Genomic DNA, 22067 nt, shown 5'->3' with positions numbered 1-22067 from the left:
ATAATTTTGCTGAAGCACAAAAATTACCTACAATCTAAAGCTAAATTAGACTCTCCAGGATGCTGCATTAACTCTTTCTGATTAAAGAAAATTTTCACCAGACTATATGACACATTGTATCAATTTTCAGTCTTACGGGATTTGAGAGGACTCTACTGAAAATTATTCCTCTCCTGTTACTAGACTCTTGTTTAAACAAAACAGATTGTAACTCCCTGAAGGTAGAAACAACGTTTACCAAACTTTACTACAGTACTTATTAGCACAAAGCTGAGCATGCTCAAGTGTTTGCTGAATTAATGCATAAAGCTTGATATAATTAAGGGGAGGAATGAAATAATCCAAAATCATGTCCTAATAACCTCAATCGAATATATTTTGATACACACACACACACACACACACACACACACACACACGTGTCATCCTTTTTCACCAATGGAGCCCCCATTTACTTTGTGCAGATTAGACACCTGGTCTACAGGCAGCCAGCTCTCTGCCCTCTCGCAGTGGGGCACGAGTCCCAGGTCCCGGTCCTGGACGCCTTGGTGCTGGGGGCAGGACGGACACTCCCCTCGGAGAGGTTTCCCTGTCCCCAGCCGGCCTGCTCCCTGTGGCCGTTTCCTTCCTGCCCCAACTCCCTGGAAGCCATCGTTCTTCCCAGCAAATCTAGTGTCCTGGGCAAGTGGGGAGGGGAGTTCTCCCACCCCAGGCCCCCATGTCTGGCCGGCAGAGAGCAGGGCAGGAGGAAAGGACGAAGACACTGAACAAACCATCCTCCAAGTCCCCAAACCTCATTCCGTCTCCCACCAGCACCCGGGCCCCCACCTGCTCTTACCCCTTCCCCTCCTGGTTACCCCAAGCCAGGGCCCTTCCTAGACGCCGTCCTGAGGGTCACTGGGAAGTACGAATGCTGGGATCTGTAATTTTAAGATTCCCCAGTTGAGTCTAAGGCAAGCTAAAGTTTGAGACTCACTGTCCTTTCTCTTTCTCCTCCCCAAGGTGCGAGGGCGCCGTGAGGCCAGGGTGGGCTTCTCCACGTGCCTCTCTGTAACCTGCAGGCTGCTCTCCCACAACTGCAGCCACCGAGGTGTGTTCCTGACCACAAATCAACGTTCCCATCCAGAAGTTAAAAGAATTACTTTTTTTTCCTCTTACACATGTACTTCATAAATAGTATTTGCCTTAAAATTCATAAAGCACCTTCACAAACTTGACTTTCACAATAACCTTGTGAGTATTTATCAGCATTTTACAAATGAAAGAGTGGGCTTCTAAGAGGCAATTCCCTCCAAGGCACATAGCTGTAAGTGGCTAGAGATGGCTGAACCCAGGTGTCCTAATTCCCAGCTTGAGCTCCTTCCACCGTGACAGAGCTGCCTCCTTCCCTATGCTGGGCATTTAATGACCTTGTCTTGTAACAATATTTATATGAAGAAATATATTCTTTTTCTTTTCTTTTCTTTTTTTTTGAGATGGAGTCTTGCTCTGTCACCCAGGCTGGAGTACAGTGGCTCGATCTCAGCTCAGTGCAAGCTCCGCCTCCCGGGTTCATGCCATTCTCCTGCCTCAGCCTCCTGAGTAGCTGGGACTGCAGGCATCTGCCACCACGCCTGGCTAATTTTTTGTATTTTTTTAGTAGAGACGGGGTTTCACCGTGCTAACCAGGATGGTATCGATCTCCTGGCCTTGTGATCCGCCTGCCTCAGCCTCCCAAAGTGCTGGGATGACAGGAGTGAGCCATCGCACCCGGCCGAAGAAATGTATTCTAAGTCCAAAATGATACGCATTATCATGTTGAGTAAGTGAAAACTTAAAAATTCAACCTACTCCTAAATTGAGGTTCATCTGTACCTAAAGCATGCTAAAGACTTGGCATTACTAACCCTCAAGTGACAAAATGACATAAAAAGAAGTTAAGGACATTCCTTAAATCTATCTGGACAAAGTTTTCAAATCAAGCTTGACAAGTTCTATTTCCAATCCCTTCCTAACATTACTAGCCATTTCTCACTGTTACAAGGGTTCGTTTTGAGTTTTAAAGTTTCTTTCTGGAAGCTGAAGTCATCATTATTGGTTTCCCTGCCCCATAAGTACAATCCATCCTAGGGGGTGAAGTCAATTTCGAAACATACACCTCTAAGCATCACATCCCCTTGCTTGAAAAGCCCCATGACTTCCCATTACACACAACATGTAGCCCACACTGGCCTATTTCCAGTCAATCTCACTACACACCCTTCATTCTAGATGCACCGGGCAACAATCCCCTAAAACCGCAAGTGCTTTAATGATTCTGTGCCTTTCTTCCTGCCTTAAAAATCTGTAATTTGTCCTTCAAAATCAAAAGAATTCAAATGTGGCATTTTGTATTGCTTGTCCAGCTATCCTAGCTATAATACTACTATTACAGCACCTAAATAGCTAGTTACACACATACCAGTTTCCTCGGCTAGAATGCAACAGCCTCAAGGCTGAGTCTGTGTGTAATTCATCTTTACACTACCTAGTATCATGCCTGGCACTTCGCTGAGTTAAACGGTTAAATTACTATTAACTACAACCATATAAGATAAATTATAGAATGCACTCAATTAAACAAAAACCTTAACACATAAAGATACTTTCTCAACAATCCAAATTATTTGAAGCATTCCCATTACATGAAGGTAAATATCTATTTTTATATATACAATACAATTAAAGTACCTGGAATCAAAGCCCAGTTTCTGTATAGTGAACAAATGAAAAGACATTCTTTAGGATCCAGCTTGAGAAAGAGAAAGCAGTCACAGATCCCACAAGCTCAGCTTCTTCCTCCTTCTAGTGCCTAGATTTTTGTGTGGATTGCTTTGTGTAGCTTCAAAGCCAACAAGTATCTAAATGCCTATTAGATGCACAACACATTTTCCTAGGAACCAAGTACATTAAAGAAACATTAGCCAACATCTTTGCCCTTAAAGATAAAATCTTTGAGAGATAAGATTTAGGTACATAAAATAATAACAGAACACATTAAGCACTCAAGCAGATGGCATAAAGTCTAAGAACTATAAGAAACCTGAGAAGGCAGATCAGTAATGACCTTAGAGCATGGTTTACTAAGATGGTTAAGAAGATGGGGGGTGGTGGTGGGAGGAGCAGCCTCAAGACATGGATATAACTTAGGTGTGGATTTATGGCAAACAGCCAGAAAAGACAAATACAATACAGCCAGATATTGGACTTGGATAAAAGAATTCCCACCACTTATACTGATGATATAGAATATGAGTAATTATGATAATAATGTCTAATATTTACTGAAGGTCCACTCATTATATACACAGTACATCAGGATTTCAGCACTCCAAGAACAGCAAGAGCCAGATTTTTCCAGCTAGTAGGCCTGGAAGTGCCAAGAATAAGAAAGCCAGAGTCCCTGGGGCCAGTAACCTCCTGGTTTTGAAGATACCATCTATTTACCCCACTGTGCCACACAAATATTACCATTTTCTTTGCATGCCATTATGTGGAAGGTTGAGAAGCACTGACCTTGGTCAACAGAGAAACCAAGCAAGTTTCAGAGACAACATCATAATGCAGCAATAGAGAGCCACAGTGGTCCAAACTCTGGTACTGCATTAGAATCATCAGTGGCACTAAAGATAAGAGGTGTCTGAGTATAAATCCAGGGCCCCTAAATCTGAACTCCAGGATTTTTTTTTATATATATTCACAAGTGCTTCTGACATACAGTCAAGGTTGATTATCATTGGTACAGAGAATGACTGGGGCACAATCTAGGTAGTTCTTCACAAAATGTAATGTGAGAATCAGCTTCTTGCTACTCCCAGTGTCCTGGAAACCAGTAGTAATTGTATCACCTGGGAGTAGCTGGAAATGCAGAGTCTCAGGTCCCATTCCAGACCTCCTGATTCCCAATCCACATTTTAACAAGATACCTGAGGTGATTCATAGACACTTTAAAGAGCAGTGTCTCAACACTGACAGCACACTGGAATCACCTGGGAGCTTTCCACATTACTATGTCTGGCATGGGGGCTGGTGATTGTGCAACCAAGGTAAGAAAACCGACCTAGGAGGAGCTTGTTAAGACTGCACTTCTGGGCCCCCACTCTCAGAGATCCTGATTCAATAGATCTCACTTGGGGCTTGGATATCTACATTTTTAACACATCCCTGGGTGACTTTATACAGTCCAAACTTTGAGAAGCAGTGTCATTATGTCAGAAGGTCCAATGAGAAGAATATAGTAACAATCCAGGAGTAAGATGACCTGGAGACTAGTGATGAAATGGGCTTTATAAGGAAAAGGGAAATATATTAGTAAATTCAAAAGATAGGCTGAGGGAGAGGTTGGCAAAATGTGATAGCTGAAAATAATGATTAAGAAAGGGAAAGAACTCAAATTCTTTTACTTCCCTGGTAAGAAAGTCATTCTTAAGAAGAACTATTCCTGGACTTCCAGATCTCGTCTCCACTGCTCTGTGTCCTCTGCTTCTAGAGGCCCAGCCTGTGTGGCCCTGTGACCTGCAGGTATTGGGAGATCCACAACTAAGATGCCGGGACCCCCTTGAAGCCAAAAATGGGGCCATTGCTATTTAGAGATGTGGCCATAGAATTCTCTCTGGAGGAGTGGCATTGCCTGGACACCGCCCAGTGGAATTTATTTAGGGATGTGATGTTAGAGAACTACAGAAACCTGGTCTTCCTTGGTATTGTTGTCTCAAAGGCAGACCTCATCACTCATCTGGAGCAAAAAAAAAGACCTTTTACTGTGAGGAGACATGAGATGGTAGCCAATCCCTCAGTTATGCGTTCTCATTTTGCCCAAGACCTTTGGCCAGAGCAGAACATAAAAGATTCTTTCCAAAAAGTGATACTGAGAAGATATGAAAAATGTGGACATGACAATTTACAGTTTAAAAAAGGCTGTGAAAGTGTGGATGAGTGTATGCTGTACAAAAGAGGTTATAATGGACTTTATCAATATTTGACAACTACTCAAAGCAAAATATTTCAATGTGATAAATATGTGAAAGTCTTTCATAAATTTTCAAATTCAAACAGACATAAGATAAGAGATACTAGAAAAAAACCTTTCAAATATATAGAACATGGCAAAGCTTTTAACCAGTCCTCAACCCTTACTACACATAAGAAAATTCATACTGGAGAGAAACCCTACAAATGTGAAGAATGTGGCAAAGCCTTTAAGTTCTGCTCTTCCCTTACTATGCATAAGGGAATTCACACTGGAGAGCAACCCTTCAAATGTGAAGAATGTGGCAAGGCCTTTAAGTGCTCCTCTATCCTTACTACACATAAGGTAATTCATACTGGAGAGAAACCCTAGAAATGTGAAGAATGTGGCAAAGTGTTTAAGCACTTCTTTCCCTTTACTAAGCATAAGATAATTCATACTGGAGAGAAACCCTAAAAATGTGAAGAATGTGGAAAGCCTTCAGTTGGTTCTCAAACCTTACTAGACATAAAATAATCCATACTGGAGAGAAACCCTACAAATATGAAGAATGTGGGAAAGGCCTTAAGTGCCTGTCTATGCTTACTACACATAAGGTAATTCATACTGGAGAGAAACCCTATAAATGTGATGAATGTGACAAAGCTTTTAACCATCCTGCAACCCCTTTTCCACATAAGAAAATTTGTATTGGAGGGAAACCATACAAGTGTGACAAATGTGGCAAAGCCTTTATTTCATCCTCAAACCTTAGTAGACATGAGATAAGTCAGGTGGGAGAGAGACCCCACAAATAAGAAAGCATGTCAAAGCCTTTACACACTCCTCTACCCTTACTAGACATAAGATAATTCATATTGGAGAGAAACATTATAAGTTTGATGAATGTGGGAAAGTTTTTAACCAGCTATCAACTTTTACTAAATGTGAGAGTTCATATGTAACATAAACCCTACAAATATAAAGAATGTGACAAAGCTTTTAGGAAGTTTTGAACCCTTCTTACACATAATTCCCACTGGACAAAAATCCTAAAAGTTTGAAGAATGTGGCAAAGCCTATAACAAGTTTTCAATTTTTTTTTCTTTCTGAGATGAAGTTCATGCTTGTCACCCAAGCTGGAGTACAATGCCATGATCTCAGCTCACTGTAACCACCACCCCCTGGGTTCAAGCCATTCTCCTGCCTCAGCTTCCTGAGTAGCTGGGATTACAGGTGTCTTCCAACATGCCCAGCTAATTTTTGTATTTTTAGTAGAGATAGAGTTTCACTTATTTTATTTTTCAGAAACTCCAGCTTAGAAAACACCAGAGAGTTTATACTAAAATATAATTTTGCAGATGCAGTAAATATAAAAAAAATTAATTCAAAATTGTTTGTGTATAAATATCAAAGATTTTACACTAGAATAACTAAGGCACTAACACTTCAGACATTACACTAAATCAGAGTGTTGAATATAAAAACTAATTAACTACTACAGTTTTCAGATAAATGATTTGTATGTAACTTTAAAAGGAGTAGATTTTTGGAAGCATTGTAATTACGTTGAAAGTACACTTGTGTTGAATTTATTAAAATAAAATGTTCTGGCTTGTGATTCAAAAAAAAAAAGAAGAACTATTCCCTAGGTTTTAGATGACTTTCAAGTTATTCAGCCTCTCAGAGTCTCATTTTCACCAAGTATAAAAGTGAAGGGTTGGCCGGGCATGGTGGCTCATGCCTGTAATCCCAGCACTTCGGGAGGCCGAGGCAGGTGGATACCTGAGGTCAGGAGTTCAAGACAGCCTGGCCAACATGATGAAACCCCATCTCTACTAAAAATACAAAAAAATTAGCTGGGCGTGGTGGCAAGCACCTGTAATCCCAGTTGCTCAATCCTCAGGAAGCTGAGGCAAAAGAATCGCTTGAATCCAGGAGGTGGAGGTTACAGTGAGCCGAGATTGCGTCATTGCACTCCAGCCTGGGCAACAAGAGCAAAACCCTGTCTCAAAAAAATAAAAAAATAAAAAATAAATAAAAGAGGGTTTTTTCTTTGGTTGTCTCCATCCCTAGCACTTAACGACCTTGAGTAGCTACCTACAGCTGTTATCACTAACACGCTGGGCTTTGTACTCTCCCAGGTGGACTGCACAGCTATTTTCTGAGAATTTTGTTTTCATTTTGATTTTCCTGCTCCCTGAAGTACAAAGCCTTGGTAGGTTTGGCAGTTTTAATTTGTTTTCTATTTTGAATAGGGAAAGAAATCTATTTTGAATTGGAAAAGAAGGAATGTACTCTATTAATAGAGATATTGAGTTTCAAAGTGAGAAGCAAGATTGCTTTTAAAATTCAGTCATGAAGGCCGGGCTCCATGGCTCGCGCCTGTAATCCCAGCACTTTGGGAGGCCGAGGCGGATCACCTGAGGTCAGGGGTTCGAAACCATCCCTGGCCAACATGGCGAAACCCCGACTCTATTAAAAAAAAAAAATACAAAATTAGTCGGGCATGGTGGCACATGTCTGTAATTCCAGCCACTTGGGAGGCTGAGGCAGGAGAATCGCTTGAACTTGGGAGGCGGAGGTTGCAGTGAGCCAAAATTGCGCCATTGCACTCCAGCCTGGGCAACAAGAGTAAAATTCCGTCTCAAAAAATAAATAAATAAAAATAAAATTCAGTCATGATTTGAAGAAACTACTGCCCCTAGTAAGATCGAGAAATCAGGGGTCTACATGATGATGGTTTTAAGGACAACTTTAGTTAATCAGATCTCCTCCATATATTTTGCATTAAGCAAAACTGTGCTTTCCAACAGTTAAGAAAAAATTAGAAAGCTTAATTAAAATGAAAATGTCTAACATCTGTTTGTCAGTTACAGTTTAGAGAGCCCTTTCACATATTAAGCAAAAATGATCCAGGGGTGCCTTTGAGGCAGATATGGGTCTTATTTTCCCATGAGGCTCAGGGGCACATGACTGGGATACAGCAAGGCCTGGAAGAGAGCTGGGTTTCTCTGACTCCAAGCTCAGGCTCAAAGATGTTAAGCACATTCAACGAAGAGGATGCACTAGCACACAGGAGGAATGCCTTAGAAATCACAAGAGCATCAAGGACAAAACGGTTTATTTTAAAGTGAATACAGTATATGAAAACAGGAGAGCATGGAAAGTGTATATCACCATCCCAAAGCGGAATATAATTAGGCTTCTAAACAGAGAAATACACTAAGTAAATGTTCACATATTTTAAATATGTATATATGTACAGATATTAAATTAGGCAATACTTAATACAACAACTACTTAACATAAGTGTTTTGAAGACAATAAATTCGAATTTCCCTTAAAAGTCTTATCCTCACATAATATGAATACAAATGTTACCAGAAAAGGGTCCTGATCCAGACTCCAAGACAGAGTTCTTAGATCTTGCGCAAGAAAGAATTCGGGGCAAGTCCAAAGCAAGTTCATTCAGTAAAGGAATTAAGAATGGCTACTCCATAGGCAAAGCAGTTTGGGCTGCTGGACTAAGGATACTTACAGTATTCTCATACTTATAGTTATTTTTTGATTATATGCTAAACAAGGGGTGGATTATTCATGAGTTTTCTGGAAAAGGGGTGGACAATTCCTGGAACTGAGGGTTCCTCCCCTTTTTAGACCATATATCCTAACTTCCTGACATTGCCATGGCATTTGTAAACTGTCATGGCACTGGTGGGAGTGTCTTTTAGCATGCTAATGTATTACAGTTAGTGTATAATGAGCAGTGAGGATGACAGAGGTCACTTTCGTCGCCATCTTGGTTTTGGTGGGTTTTGGCTGGCTTCTTTACCGCGTGCTGTTTTATCAGCAGGGTCTTTGTGACCTGTACCTTTTGCTGACCTCCCATCTTATCCTGTGACTTGGATGCCTAACCTTCTGGTAATGCAGCCTGGTAGGTCCCAGCCTTATTTTACCCAGCCTCCATTCGAAATGGAGTTGCTCTGATTCAAATGACTCTGACACAAACATTTCAAAATCAAACAGTAATCTACATTAGTAATTTTCATAAAGTAACTTTCTCCTTATTAAAAAAGTGCATTTTATTGTTTTAAGAACAAATGGCTAGATAAAATACACAACCAAGATAATATGATCTGCTTCTGAGCATGCATAGGGAAGCTGTAAAACTTTAGTAAACCTAATGGAAAAAGTGTAGAATCTGCATCTCTCCACTAGAGTAAAAAGAGAACCACACACACCTACAAAACACATCCTGGCCCACCATATTCAGCAAGAGACATAACAAGTTCATTAACTGATAACCCTTTCCAATGGTAAGATATGCATTCCCCTCAAATTGTAAGCTTCCCTTGGGTATCACAAATCTTGCTTGTCTTTTAAGTGACTAAGAAAACTGTGACAGTTTTTTACTATTTTACTGTGTTGTTATATCATTGCCAAACCAACCAACACAAAAAAATTCAGATTAAATAGTTTTCAAAAATAATCATATATAAAAAAGGCCCGGAGACTGACAGGTTGACCATAAAGATATAAAAGAGCGATTCCCCCAAATAACCAGAAGCCAGTAAAGCAGTGATCTTGCTAAAAGAGCTCTAGGGTCTTGGGACACATGAGGTCAACTTCCCACTAATGTGCCTTTGACAGATGCCTTAGACTTTAGATCTGAAACCTACAATTTTACACGGATGTAATTAACAAAGCCAAGAGACCTCAACTTCAATCCCAAACTTCACCTGCTGAACTCAATAATTACATTGGGCCATTCACCTGGCCCTACTTTAGTTTTCTCACCAAGAAAATTCTAAGAGGTAACCTTTAATTTCTACATTTTTATAACATTCCCATGGATATGAAAGATGAGAAAAGAGTGAGAAATAAGGTCTCATTTTCAAAAAACAACAACAACTTTTTAAACTTAGCGGAAAACAATTACATAAGAACTTTATGATTAATATGAAAACCCGCAGAAAAAGATTCTGCTGTTGACAACTCCAACACTGAAAAGCTATATTATAAAAAGTAGTGATTACTGTTAGGAAATAGGAAAGGTATTTGCCCTAAGGGCAGAGTAGTAGTACTTTGGGCAAATTTTAGTATTAAAAATATTAATAAAGCCTCACTCTTCTCAATTACAACAATCTCCCTAAACTAATAATTTGTCTAGGTAACAAGTTTTCAAAAGTAACTGGTCAAGTGACTTATAAACTGTGTTTACAATTAGCGCTACTGTAAACTAGTAGATAAAATCACACGTTTTCATGATCAGTACAATAAACCACACTAGAACTTCTGTAAGTGGCCTTGGTGACAGCTACGCTATTATGTTAACAATTGCTGCTTTAATAAAGTTAAAATTACAAAATGCCATCCAAACATTCTTTATGTGATAGTGATCGTGCTGAAAAACATACCTGACAATCAGCTACAAATATGGAGAAAGATGCCAGAAAAACACAAACAGCTATTAAGAGCTCTCAGGAAAAAAATAATAGTGAGAATGCAGAGAAAATAGAAAGCAGTATTAAAGCACAAAATCATGCTACAATAGTTGTAGATTTATGTATTCTGAAAATAAATTATTCCGCTTTTTAAATGTATTTATATTCAATGATTCTTGATTGAATTACGAAAGGTCCTCCATGGAGAACTGATCTTCCCTATGACATAAGACTGCCCTTTATGAGATTAAACAACATCTGGACCCAGATATAGACGTAATTTTTACTAGCTTTGATGACTAGTCACCATTATAACTAAACAGTTCTAACAGTAACTAAATAAAACTAGCAGCCTCTTCCCCTGGAAGAGTAATGTCCCAATGGTTTGGCTAAAGTACACGCTGATGGCAAAAGAACTAGCAAAACAGGAATTCAGGATTAAACATATGAATAATAAAGCCTAAAGCTACCCCATTTGGAAGTATGTACACAGGTTTACAGTCTCTATGACAATGTAGATTTAGTCAGTCCTCCATATCTGTCAATTCCACATCTGCAGATTCAACCAACCTCAGATTGAAAATAGTAGGCGGAAAAAAAATCCATCTGTACTGAACACATGCAGATATTATTCCCTAAACAATACAGTATAACAAATATATAAGTAACATTTACATTCTATTAGGTATTCTAAGTAATCTAGGCATGATTTAAAGTATCCAGGAGTATGTGTATATGTTATAGGCTAATACTATGCCATTTTATATCAGGGACTTGAGAATCTGCAGATTTTGATATCGGAGGGAGGTCCTTGAACCAATCCCTCAGGGATACTAAGGAACAACTGTGCCTCATTAGCATGAACTTTAAGAAACATTAATATACCTAACACACTCATTAAGAGAAATTAATACAGCCTAATAGGATAAGTATTTACAATGCATAACAGCCACTGTTCAAATATTAGCGACATCCAAATACCCATATGTACATAAATAAAACTGTATGTGCTTTCAGTATTGATGCCATATTATTGGCCAAAAATCAATCACAAATAGATAACATATGCTTATATTTATATAAACTAAACTCATCTAATTTGTTATTTGGATGCTAATGAGCATCACATATTCAGAAAACTTCTAACTGTATCTGTTAATAATAAAATATGTTTAGGTGATTATAAACATTCTTTAGAGTTAGCCGGAAGTCTATTTTAGAAAGAAAAAAAAATGGCTGTAAACATTAAAGAAATTCTTTAAAATCCCAAATTCCCATTGGCATAACCTCTATGAATTAATATAAACACACTCTCACAGCTGGTGCTCAATTGGGTCTATGTGTCTGTTTGAAAGCAAGCACACCAAGATGGCCTGCGTCCCTGTGCCTCATGCTTCCTTAGCTTTTCTTGGCCCTTATGCCACCCCTAATATGCTCTTTCTCCTTGTTCCTGTATCTCTAAGTATGACCCTCTTTTCCTTCTTTTTCCTGGAGAAGGAAGAAACAAGAAAACTAACATTTATTGAGCACAAAATGTTAGGGTTTCTCAGAATTGGACTCTAGGGCTTCATTTCTTTTGCTGTACTGTCCCCCTAGAGGAGATGAAATATAGCATACTAGTTAAGAGCATGAACTTAGGAAACACATTGCCTGGGTCAAATCCTGGCCCTTCTACATTCTAGGGGTGACCTTGGACAAGTTACTTAATATCTTTGTGCCTCAGATTCCCCCCACGTGGTAAAACAAGCACAGTAATCATAGTGTCATGGTGAGGACTGAGTTAACAGTTAAATTAGTTCATCTAAAGCACTCAGAATAAAGCCTGGCAAAGAGTAAGCCCCCTATCAGTATAAGATGCTATTGTTCCCATAAGTATGGAAATAGAAGTTCAATGGGAATACTAATTCAATTACCATTAATGTGAAAACCACCTATTTGCTGATGACTCCCTGTAGTATGTCTCCACTCAGACCTTTTCTCTCATATCCCACCACTGATTGGCATTTCTACTTGGACATCTCACAAATGTCCCAAAACTAACATGTCCAAGATGAAATTCTTGACCTTTTCCTTCAAACCCATTCCCTCATCCATACCCCTAGTCTTCAGTCTTCACTATCTTGGTGAACGCCAGCATTATTTACCCAATTAGAGAAGCCAAAAATGTACAAAGTATTCATAACTCTTTCCTTTCCCTCAATCCAAGCCCAATTCATAAGTCCTATCATTTTCACCTCCAAAATACAACTCAAATTGACCAATTTCTCTCCATCTCCACAGCCACTGCCTTCATCTAGGCCAGCAACCCTCTTGCCAGGTCCCTGAACAGCCTCCTCATGGGTCTCTCTGCTTTTGTCCTTGTAGTGCAACCACCCATCTTCCCAAGAGCAGATTTCTCAAAGTAAAAATTTAATCATGTCACTCTCCTCCTGTTCAGCATTCCTCAATGGCTTCCTGTTGCACTGAGAATAAAACCCAAGCTCCTTTTCAAGATCTGGCCCATGCCCATCTCACTTTGATGCACCTCCACCCTCTCTTCTTTCAACATGCTAAGCTCTGTCCTACCTTTAGCGCATGCTATTCACAATACTCTCTCTTCTTCTGTTCAGCTGACATCTTTTCTTTCTATCGGTCTCAGCTTTAAGGCTACCTCCCCAGAGACCTTTCCTGACCCTACTTAAAGTAGGTATTTCCTTTTTTTTTCTATCTCAGCTTGTTTCTTTCCTGCAGTGCACTCATTCACAATGTGCAATTATTTTCATTTATTTACCATCCCCCCTTCCAGAATGTAAGTTCCATGAAGGTAGAGGTGACAAGAGTCTCATTCTACATTTTAGCCCCACCAATTAGCATCTGGCTTAGTAGACGCTCAATGATATGGTATGACTGACTATGAATGAACTTACTGTGCTATTTTACATGTATTATCTCATTTATTCTTTACCATAATCAGACAAAGCATTTATTATCCCCATTTTAAGGGTAAGAAATATTAAAGGAGTGTAGAACAGCTTGAATGCAGAAACAGGATTCAAATGCAGGCCAGTGTTGAAATGGCTATGCTGCTTCTACCACACCACATTGCTCCCCCCATCTAGTCCCCAACAGCTAGATTCAACTCTCTGCCTCCACCCAGTTTCTGACCACTTCTGCCTCTAAGAAGTCGCAAGTGTTTCCTACCATATGGGCTTCAAGGTTCTCGTAAGCTGTAGAGAATAAAAGCTGTGGTCCCAAATGACACAATTTTGCCTCCCAGGGTACAATGGCCAAAATCTGGAGACATTTTCATTGTCACTACTGGGGAGATGCCAGTGGCATGTAGTAGGTGGAGGCCAAGGATGCTGCTAAAATCCTGCAGTGCACAGGAAAGCCCCCACAACAAAAAAATTATCCCACCCAAAATGCCACAACGCTGAAGTTGCAAAGCCTTGTCAATAAGGAACCAGGTTATAGCAGGTGTACCCTTGCCATTGACCACAGGAACCAGGTGGGTAATGGGAATGAGTCAAACAGGACTAATGCAAAGGGGGGAAAAGGTAGTTTTTATCATCCACTTTTTCCATACTCAGGTTCTTTTTTTATTGTTTTGTATATCGTATCTCATGTTAGTCTTTCACCACAGACATGCTTTGTTTGCATGTCTAATGGGTCTATCTTTTACTACTACAATTGTTTCCTGACGGAGCACTGGCATACATAAATAGATCAACAGACATATAGACTTATGCATATATGTACTGAGTTGCATTGTGGAAGTGTGAACAGGTTTAATACAAAATGTATTGTTACAATGTTGGCTGTGGTCAAAAAAGTTTGGGAAACATTGCCAAGGTTCTTCCTATGTCACAGCCGCCTCTGCATGAGGAAGCTATCAGGTTGAAACTTCTAAAAATAAACACGTCAAGAACCCCTCTTTACAAATATTACCACTAAATAAGTAGCAAATAATGCCCCAAAATAAGAAAAACATATATTTATGAAAAGAGACTTTTCAACCACGCTTAACCCTGCCCAACGGTGGAAAGACCATGTTGGAAGGCAGTGAGTTCCTCATCAGTGATTAGAACCTATGGAGGAAAGCCCCAGTCAGTTTCTAACTCTTGAAAATGTGTGTTTCTGTCACGGAGCTTCAAGTTACAAAATTACTTTCTAAATAGAAATGAATCCATTTCTGTCTAGCTTAATATTTAGTCGTTATAATTGTTCTTTTTTTCATCAGTTACAAATGAACTCTTGATGAACAAAAGAATATGCAATGCAATGTGGAAAACCAAACAGCTATTTTAAAGTCCCACACTGAAACACTGTATAATGTCAGCTCAAGTCTCATTCATTCTGGGAGGGGGGAAGAAAACAGGAAATAAGGCAGCTTTCAAAAATGTCTAAACTCTGCTCCTCTCTGAAGGATCTGAGTGGTTTTTTGACGCTGTGGCAGGGCATAATCATGGGGAAGAAATAGGTCTGACATCAGTTTATGAGGGTACAGAGCCAGAGAAAGAAGCAACCCAGGTCCAATCACTCAGCAGAATCATCTCTCAAGGTGCCCTGGGGCCTCATGCAGAGAGTTAACAAGGACAGAAAGTCTCTAGACCTGGGTCTGTTCATCCAACTTCCATACATCTGATGGCCATGGTCCAGGGTACACCCAAAAATACAATCCACCACATTCACTGTACCTCCTTTCAATGCTCAAAGGGACAAGTCAAGCAACGTGCTATACTGTTACATTAATACAAAACTGTATTTAGGTATGGGCATTACTAAATCCAAAGATAAGTCATCCAAATATAAGTCATGCATCCACCCAAAGAAAATTCAAAGGAAACGCAATCAAAAAAGAAAATATGTAGAAAATAGCAATAAATATCATTATTCTAAGATTTGTTATTGTAACATCTCTGAAGAAGCAATGCCATTCTATATTTTACTACAAAGTGGTTAATGTTTATATTAGTCATTCAATAAAAATGCAACTCCATTCTGTCATCAGATCTCAAATCATCATCACACATTTTCTTTTATTACAACTACAATGTGTCAAGTGCTCTAAACACAAAGTATCTTCCCATGTATCACTCACACCTTTTAGTTATGATCCTTAACAGATCCCTGTGGATCCCTGTGGAGTAAATTCGCCATGTGATAACCCCCACTAGCAGAGAACGAAAGACTCACAAAGGAACCTGAAACTTAAACCAAACTGAACCGCTGTGTACTAGATCTGAAGGCTCTTCCTCATCCACTGTATCGTGCTGCCTCCCCAAGGTGAGCTTTTCTAACCTGCATACTAGCCAGCTTTTCAAGCTTGCTACTGAGGAAAAAAAAAAGGGGGGGGGGGAATGTGCTGGAAACAAACAAACAAACAAAGAAAAACAAACTTGGTTTTTCTAGGCTTGAATCAGCAACGGGGGAAAAAAAAGTACCCTAAGAACAACCTTCTTGAGCCCATTAAAACATACACACAGAGATGACTGGTTTTTTATGACTGAGTGGCTTTTAGTGGTGGCTGTGATCTCAGGGGAAGCCAAGTTGCTGTGTCCTATTCCTTGACTTATACTGGACCCCAACTCCTGGCTAAGGGAACTTTGAGTCACCAAGGGAATCTGAAAATATACTAAGGGATAAATCAACAGTAATTAAATAGTTCAGTAGCCAAAAGCCCACTGAGGCATATAGAAAAAGCAATGTAACAGCATTTCACTAGTTGACTTAGAAAAATTAGGCCTGTTATCCAAACTGCTATAACTTGCCTTATCGAAATGTCAACCAGGAAACAAAGGAAACCTGAAGTCAGTCCGAAACATACGAATGCTTCAACTTCGTTTTTTTTTTTCCAGCACATCATTACACATCATCCATTTGGTGCATGGCAGAGGGAGCAGAGGAGAGCCCTCCTCACCAAAGGTTCCCAGGCCAGCAGGAAGGATTAAGGCTCGGGCGCCCCAAACACAACACAACCTAGAAAGTGACGTGTCGAGGGGAATCACAAATAAAGTGCCACCGGCGGCGTTTGCGGCCAGGAAGAAAAAAGTACGCTAAAATTTAATTATAAGTTTAAGCAACTCTCTAGGACATGGAACGTGCGTTTGCTTTGAGCTCCACGGAATCGTTTCCAAGCCAAAGCAAACCATCCTGGCGGTCAGAGGCCGAGATAACGGGAAGGCGGCCAGTCGTACCAATCAGCAGCGCCCAAGTCTCGTTAGCGCAGACCTGCCGCCCGCGGCCAGGCCGGGCAGCTGTTGATCCCCGGGCCATTCTTTTAAAGCCCAGGCAGAGCGCGGGTGGGAAGCGTGCGAGGAGAGCTGAGCTAGGAAGTTGGGGGCAGGAGAAGGTAAGAACGTCCCAGAGAAAAAGTCAGAGAGGGCTGCAAACTGGCTGGTCCGGCCGCCGGGGCTCGGCGCGGCGGAAGCGGGAGGAGAGGGGAAGGAAGGGGAGGGGAGGGGGCCCGCGCCTCAAAGTTCCGCGTCCCGGCGGCGCCCGCGTTCGGGCTGCTCACCTAACAGGAGCGTGGTCCAGGTCCGGCCGCGCCCCGCGCGCCGCAGGCCCAGCGCCCAGCGCAGCCGGGCAGCCAGGCGCCCCCCAAGGCCGCCCCCGGCGGGCGGCGCGGCGGGCTCGGCGCGGGGCCCCTTCCTGCCCGCGGCGCCCTTGCGCCCCGGGGACAGGGGCGCGCGCTCGGGCCCGGGCTCCCCGGCGCCGACGTCCGACGCCCCCCTCAGCGGCGACTGTGAGGCGCGGGGCGGCTGGGGCGGCTTGGGAGCCGCCTCCCGGTGCTTGTTCCGCGCCTGCAGGACCATCTTGGCATAGTCGCGCCCGCTCGCTGCGCGCGCCCGGACGGCGGCCGGAGAACGGCGGGCTGGCTGGGCGGCTGGGCGCAGCTCACTCCCCAGCGGGCGGGCGGGCGGAGGGCGGGCCCGTCCCTCCCCGCGGGCCGGGAGGCGGGGAGATCGCGGAGGCCGGGCGGCTGCTGCCTGCCTGGCAGTACCGCCGGGAGGCGGCGCCGGACTTGCGAGCCCGCCGCCGTTGCCGCCGCTCCGGTTGTCACGGCGACCGCGGAACGCCGGGGGGCGGGGGCGGGGACACCCTGCGAGCGGCCGCGGCCCCGCCCACGCCGCCCCTCTGCGCCGGACGCGCGCTCCAGACCGGCCAGCGCGCACGCGCGGACTTCCGGCGCAGGCGGGGCCCGACCCCTCTGGCGCCTGGCTACCCACGCCTCCTCGGCGCCCGCGCGGGGTTCGGCCGGTGCGAGGACGCGGGGGCGGACAGCCTTCCCGAGGCGGCCGCCCTTCCATTGTGGGAATGATGGGGCCGAATGAAGAGCCCTCTCGGGATCAGGGCGCTGATTCAAGTTTCGGAGCCTATGAAGGCTGCGCGTGGAGCCAGCGCAGGCGAGACGCGGCGGGGCAGGGAGAAGGCACCCGGAGCGGCCACTTAGGGGCGCTGTGCGTGCGCCCTGGGCGCCTGGTCGGCCCCGCGGTTGTCAAGCGCGCGGGTGGCGATCAAGTCACCGTCTCCGTTTACTCCCCACAGTGTGGTCGCGCAACTTGGAGCGCAGCCCCTCACTCACCGACAAGAAGAACGGGCGCGACCCGATTTAAAATAGTAACAGAGTATTAAAATAGCAGCCAGGAATCTCATGGGGAGCTGATAAGGGACGAGGCACAAGTGTAAACTGAAGACCAGGGTAGGAGCCAGGCTGAAGGTGATAGGATGGTTTGGCTGGAGCAGGAAAGATTATCACTAAGTACATTCAGTTTGTTACACTTGCTGTAATCTTGATGCTTAATAGAAAGCAGGAAAACTTTGCGTTGATAAGATAGGAGATTTTAGTCGAAAATATGTTTTCTTTTACATAGCAGAATGCACGAGTAAATTAAACCCGGGAAAATTTAGAAACCCAGGTAGATCCCAATTCTCCCTCCACTCCTGCATTCTTTGCACAAAGTCTTACAACCGCATGGATTACAACTGGGAAGTTCCTTTCCTGGCCGTGCTCAGTGGGCTTGTTCCAAAAAGTTGTCTTTAAGTCCCAATGTTGTAAATCAAGGCCCATCGTTCTGCTTATCTCTATTGTATTTCAGGGACTTCACGTGGCTTTCTCGCTCTTTATGTTTCTTTGCCCAGTGATTTCTTTATTAATTTGTTCACTGTTAGCCTTTTTAAGAGACAGTGGATTATTTTGTAAAGGGAGGGTGTTTGCCATGCTAATTAATACCCACTCATACCCTGTCTAGTTTATGAATTTGGATTTTCCAATGTCTTTAGTGGAGCAAAGAACAACTATTTTTATACACTGGTTTAAAAAATAATGGTTGAAAGTAGGATGCAGAAGGCTTGGATTCTGAAACATTGTGTCAGCTGAACCCAGTGCTACCTCTGGGATTAATGTTGAATTTATTCAGTTAAGAGAAAGCTAATTCAATGCCTATTAAAGATAATACGAATAACTGGCCGGGCGCCGTGGCTTACGCCTGTAATCCCAACACTCTGGGAGGCCGAGGCGGGCAGATCACGAGGCCAGGAGTTCAAGACCAGCCTGGCCAAGATGGTGAACCTCTGTTTCTACTAAAAATACAAAAATTAGCCAGGCGTGGTAGCAGGCGCCTGTAGTCCCAGCTACTCGGGGGGCTGAGGCAGAAGAATCGCCTGAACCCGGGAGGCAGAGATTGCAGTGAGCGGAGATACGCCACTGCACTCCAGCCTGGGCGACAGAGCGAGACTCCATATCAAAAAAAAAAAAAATACAATTAACTTGATGGATTTTTTTTTAATGATTAAAAAGACGCATGGAAAAAGAGGTTCAACATTTCAATTATTAGATTGCTATGTGTCTACTTTATGTGATAGGCCCTGAATTCAGGAACTGCCTCCCTTAAGCTGGTACCATTTGTACCAGGAAAACACTTGTTGAATGAGTAATTGAGTGAATGAATGCAGTTCCGCAAGTGGTTGTCAGTTCCCCTTCTCGGCTTGGCAACCATGCGGAGAATCCCAGAGAGGGGCAGTGTGAGGTATTCGTTTTTTGGTTTTTTTGTTTTGTTTGTTTGTTTTTTTCTTAAACATGGTCAATTTAGATCCAGGTTGCAGCCACTACATTGACCCATACCAGCCTTGACCAAGGTATTATACCTCTTTGAGTCTGGATTTCTTCATTCTTAAAATGGGGGCAACAAAAACATCTAGTTCACCGGTTTGTAAAAAATAAGACAATGTATGTAAAGCATCTAACAATTACATATATCCAAGCAGTTGCTCAGTGAATGTTCAAATTGTCTGGATGTTGGTAGTTGCTCAATAAGTGCTCAAAGTAGTGGATGACGTTTAAGGAGAGTGGCAAACTCCTGTCCTCCCAGAACCTGAGGTTGACATTCCAAGTTGGGGTATAGCAAGGGGAGAATGCTACCCTGAGCGAGAGAGCAAGAACAGCCACGTGATCTTTGAGCCAGGCCTGCTGGGCTTCAAGCTTCTCAGCTCTCTGGGCAGTTGATGTGCCTGAATGGTTTCCTGCTTTCCACAGATGCTTTACAAATGTTGCCCATCTCATGGGTCCTTAGGCCTGGATAAAATAGTAGGCAACTCCTTGTGCCCCCTCCCAAAAGGGAGGTATTTCACACAGGAAGGGTGGAGGAACGGAAACCAGAACAGTCATGGAAGATTATATGCCAGATTTCATTTTATCCTTAGTACGACGAGATCCACAAGAGCAGGGAATGCGAATGCAGTTAATTTCTATCTGTATCTGTAGACCAGTGCCTGCCACCCATAGCAGTGGATGCTAAAAAACAAAAAACCTCTGGCAAACTGAAAGCTGCATGTTAAAAAAACATTTTGTACATGGATGATCTATGAATGCATCTAAGATTATAATGAAATTAAGCATTAAAATTACCAGCTTTAATGTGCTTTTTTTCTGGGCGTTCCAGATGCACCAGAAAGGTACTTCCTGCGTGATGCTATAGAAATACTGGGTCAGGGCAGACAGATTTTTAAGGACAGGAACCTGAAAGAGCAACCACTTATAAAGAATTGCTGCCCTGGCCCCTGGAGTGCAAGCCGAATCTTTTTCTCACTACAAGCTACACTTTGGGCATTGAAATAAAAATGTTTAATTAAAAAGACATATCTTTTAAACTTTGGGGATGGAGACAGAGGAGATTATAAGGAGGAAATGAGCATAAAATAAAAAGCAAGAACATAAAATTATAGAAAAAAACAAGATGTGGAGAAATAAAGCTTAGTGATAATAAGGTATAGGAATCAGGGAAACATTGTCAGATGGGCAATGAAAAAAGTAAATTTGGTCAAGGGAAGACTATGTTGGGAACCAGTTTTCTTATGTCTCCACATTGGCATTTTAAAGGCCCCATTTAGAACTTCTAAATATTCCCCTTTTCCTCCTACTTGCTCTCCTACCCATAGAGTGACAGCTGAATGAGAAATCCATGACATTTATTTGTCATTTCCTTGAACTAGGTCACTTGATCACTGTATTGGAAAAGTGTCCTAGGGTCAAGTTCTAGAATCTGATATTTGGCTCGCTAAGCAGTTGCTCATTCCAAGAGAGGAACCTGTGTAATTCCAGCACTCTTCTTGGAAACCTAAAATGGGTGCAACAAAATATGTCTGTAACATTCTACTTTCCAAAGCTCCAGCATTAACTTGACACTATATTATAATGTATCATTTTAGTCTGGTAAGAACAAATGTAAATTGCTACTCTATTGCTCTTCACATTTTATCTTCTGTCTTTCCTGGAGCTGACCTTGTAATTTAAACTGTTCATGCTCCAATGAGTGTTCCTGAGAAACTCAGAGTTCATTATTAGATCTAGTTATAGTGCATCATCAAGAACCACTCTGTTGCAGAGAGGCCTGCCTCTTTAGAATGTAATTCCTGTTGTTGAGGGCTTACTATGTCTTTAGTAGATATTAGAGACATTTGAAATTCATATACATATATCCCCAAGGGCTTACAGTTTCATTGGACAGGCAGCGTAAGCTAAAAAAAAATATATAGCGAAATATGTGATTCAGATTTCCAAAGGGAAGAGATGATGGCCAACATGATTTAGTTTTCAGGGAATAGGTGAAATTTGGTCTAGGCCATGCTGGAAGGCTAGATTTTGTTTTAATAGAAGGGAACATGGCAAAGGAATTATAATCAGGGAGCTATATATTTCTAAAAACCCTTGCTCAGTGCCTGGCACACAGTCGGTGCTAATATGAACACTTTAAGCCTCTTCAGATGAGGAAGGAAGGGAAGAAACAACTAATGTACGTTTTAGGAATAAGTGAATGGATTAAAGAGTGAATGAATGAGGTAACTAATGAGTGGAACATGAAATGCCTAGAGTACCCTAATCTGAAGCCTGGCTTTCAGAGTTCCCCAAATCTAACTGGGCCAGAGCAGGCTTCTACCCCAAGGGTACTTAGTTCCCCCTACTATGAAAGTGGCTTTAGGAATACTGGGAGGCAAAAATTCTACCTCTGGCCTCCTCTTTGGGCCAGAACTTGCTTTCCTCCAGCTTGCTTCTGTTGACTCCTTTTCAGAGGCCTGAACCTTCCTCTCACCTGCCCCCAGACACAGGAAGATTCGGGACCAATTCAGTTGGACATCGTATGGTCGATCTCCTACCTCCATTATCTAGGGTGGGAACC

General features: G+C 42.4%; 2 protein-coding genes across 3 annotated transcripts in view; one reads left to right on the top strand and one right to left on the bottom strand.

Moving 5' to 3' along the window:
* The window catches only part of DPY19L1 (dpy-19 like C-mannosyltransferase 1), a 111183-nt gene extending 93779 nt beyond the window's left edge, over positions 1 to 17404 (bottom strand). The window contains exon 1 of one of the 2 annotated variants that reach the window (XM_054496679.2): positions 16910 to 17404. In XM_054496679.2, coding sequence (XP_054352654.1) covers positions 16910 to 17207 — 298 coding nt within the window. In that variant the 5' untranslated portion in view covers positions 17208 to 17404. The remainder of the gene's footprint in view (positions 1 to 16909) is intronic. The other variant, XM_054496680.2, reaches the window with a different exon arrangement.
* Positions 1454 to 10414, top strand: LOC134739845 (zinc finger protein 737-like). The gene has a single exon (XM_063667395.1). The coding sequence runs from the start codon at positions 4589 to 4591 to the stop codon at positions 5357 to 5359; it is 771 nt and encodes a 256-aa protein (XP_063523465.1). The 5' UTR covers positions 1454 to 4588; the 3' UTR covers positions 5360 to 10414.
* Positions 17405 to 22067: the final 4663 nt, after the last annotated feature.

This window comes from Pongo pygmaeus, chromosome 6 (assembly GCF_028885625.2).
Source record: "Pongo pygmaeus isolate AG05252 chromosome 6, NHGRI_mPonPyg2-v2.0_pri, whole genome shotgun sequence".
NCBI lineage: Eukaryota > Metazoa > Chordata > Mammalia > Primates > Hominidae > Pongo > Pongo pygmaeus.
Note: the sequence above shows the minus strand (reverse complement) of the source record. Positions and strands in the feature narration are given on the sequence as shown.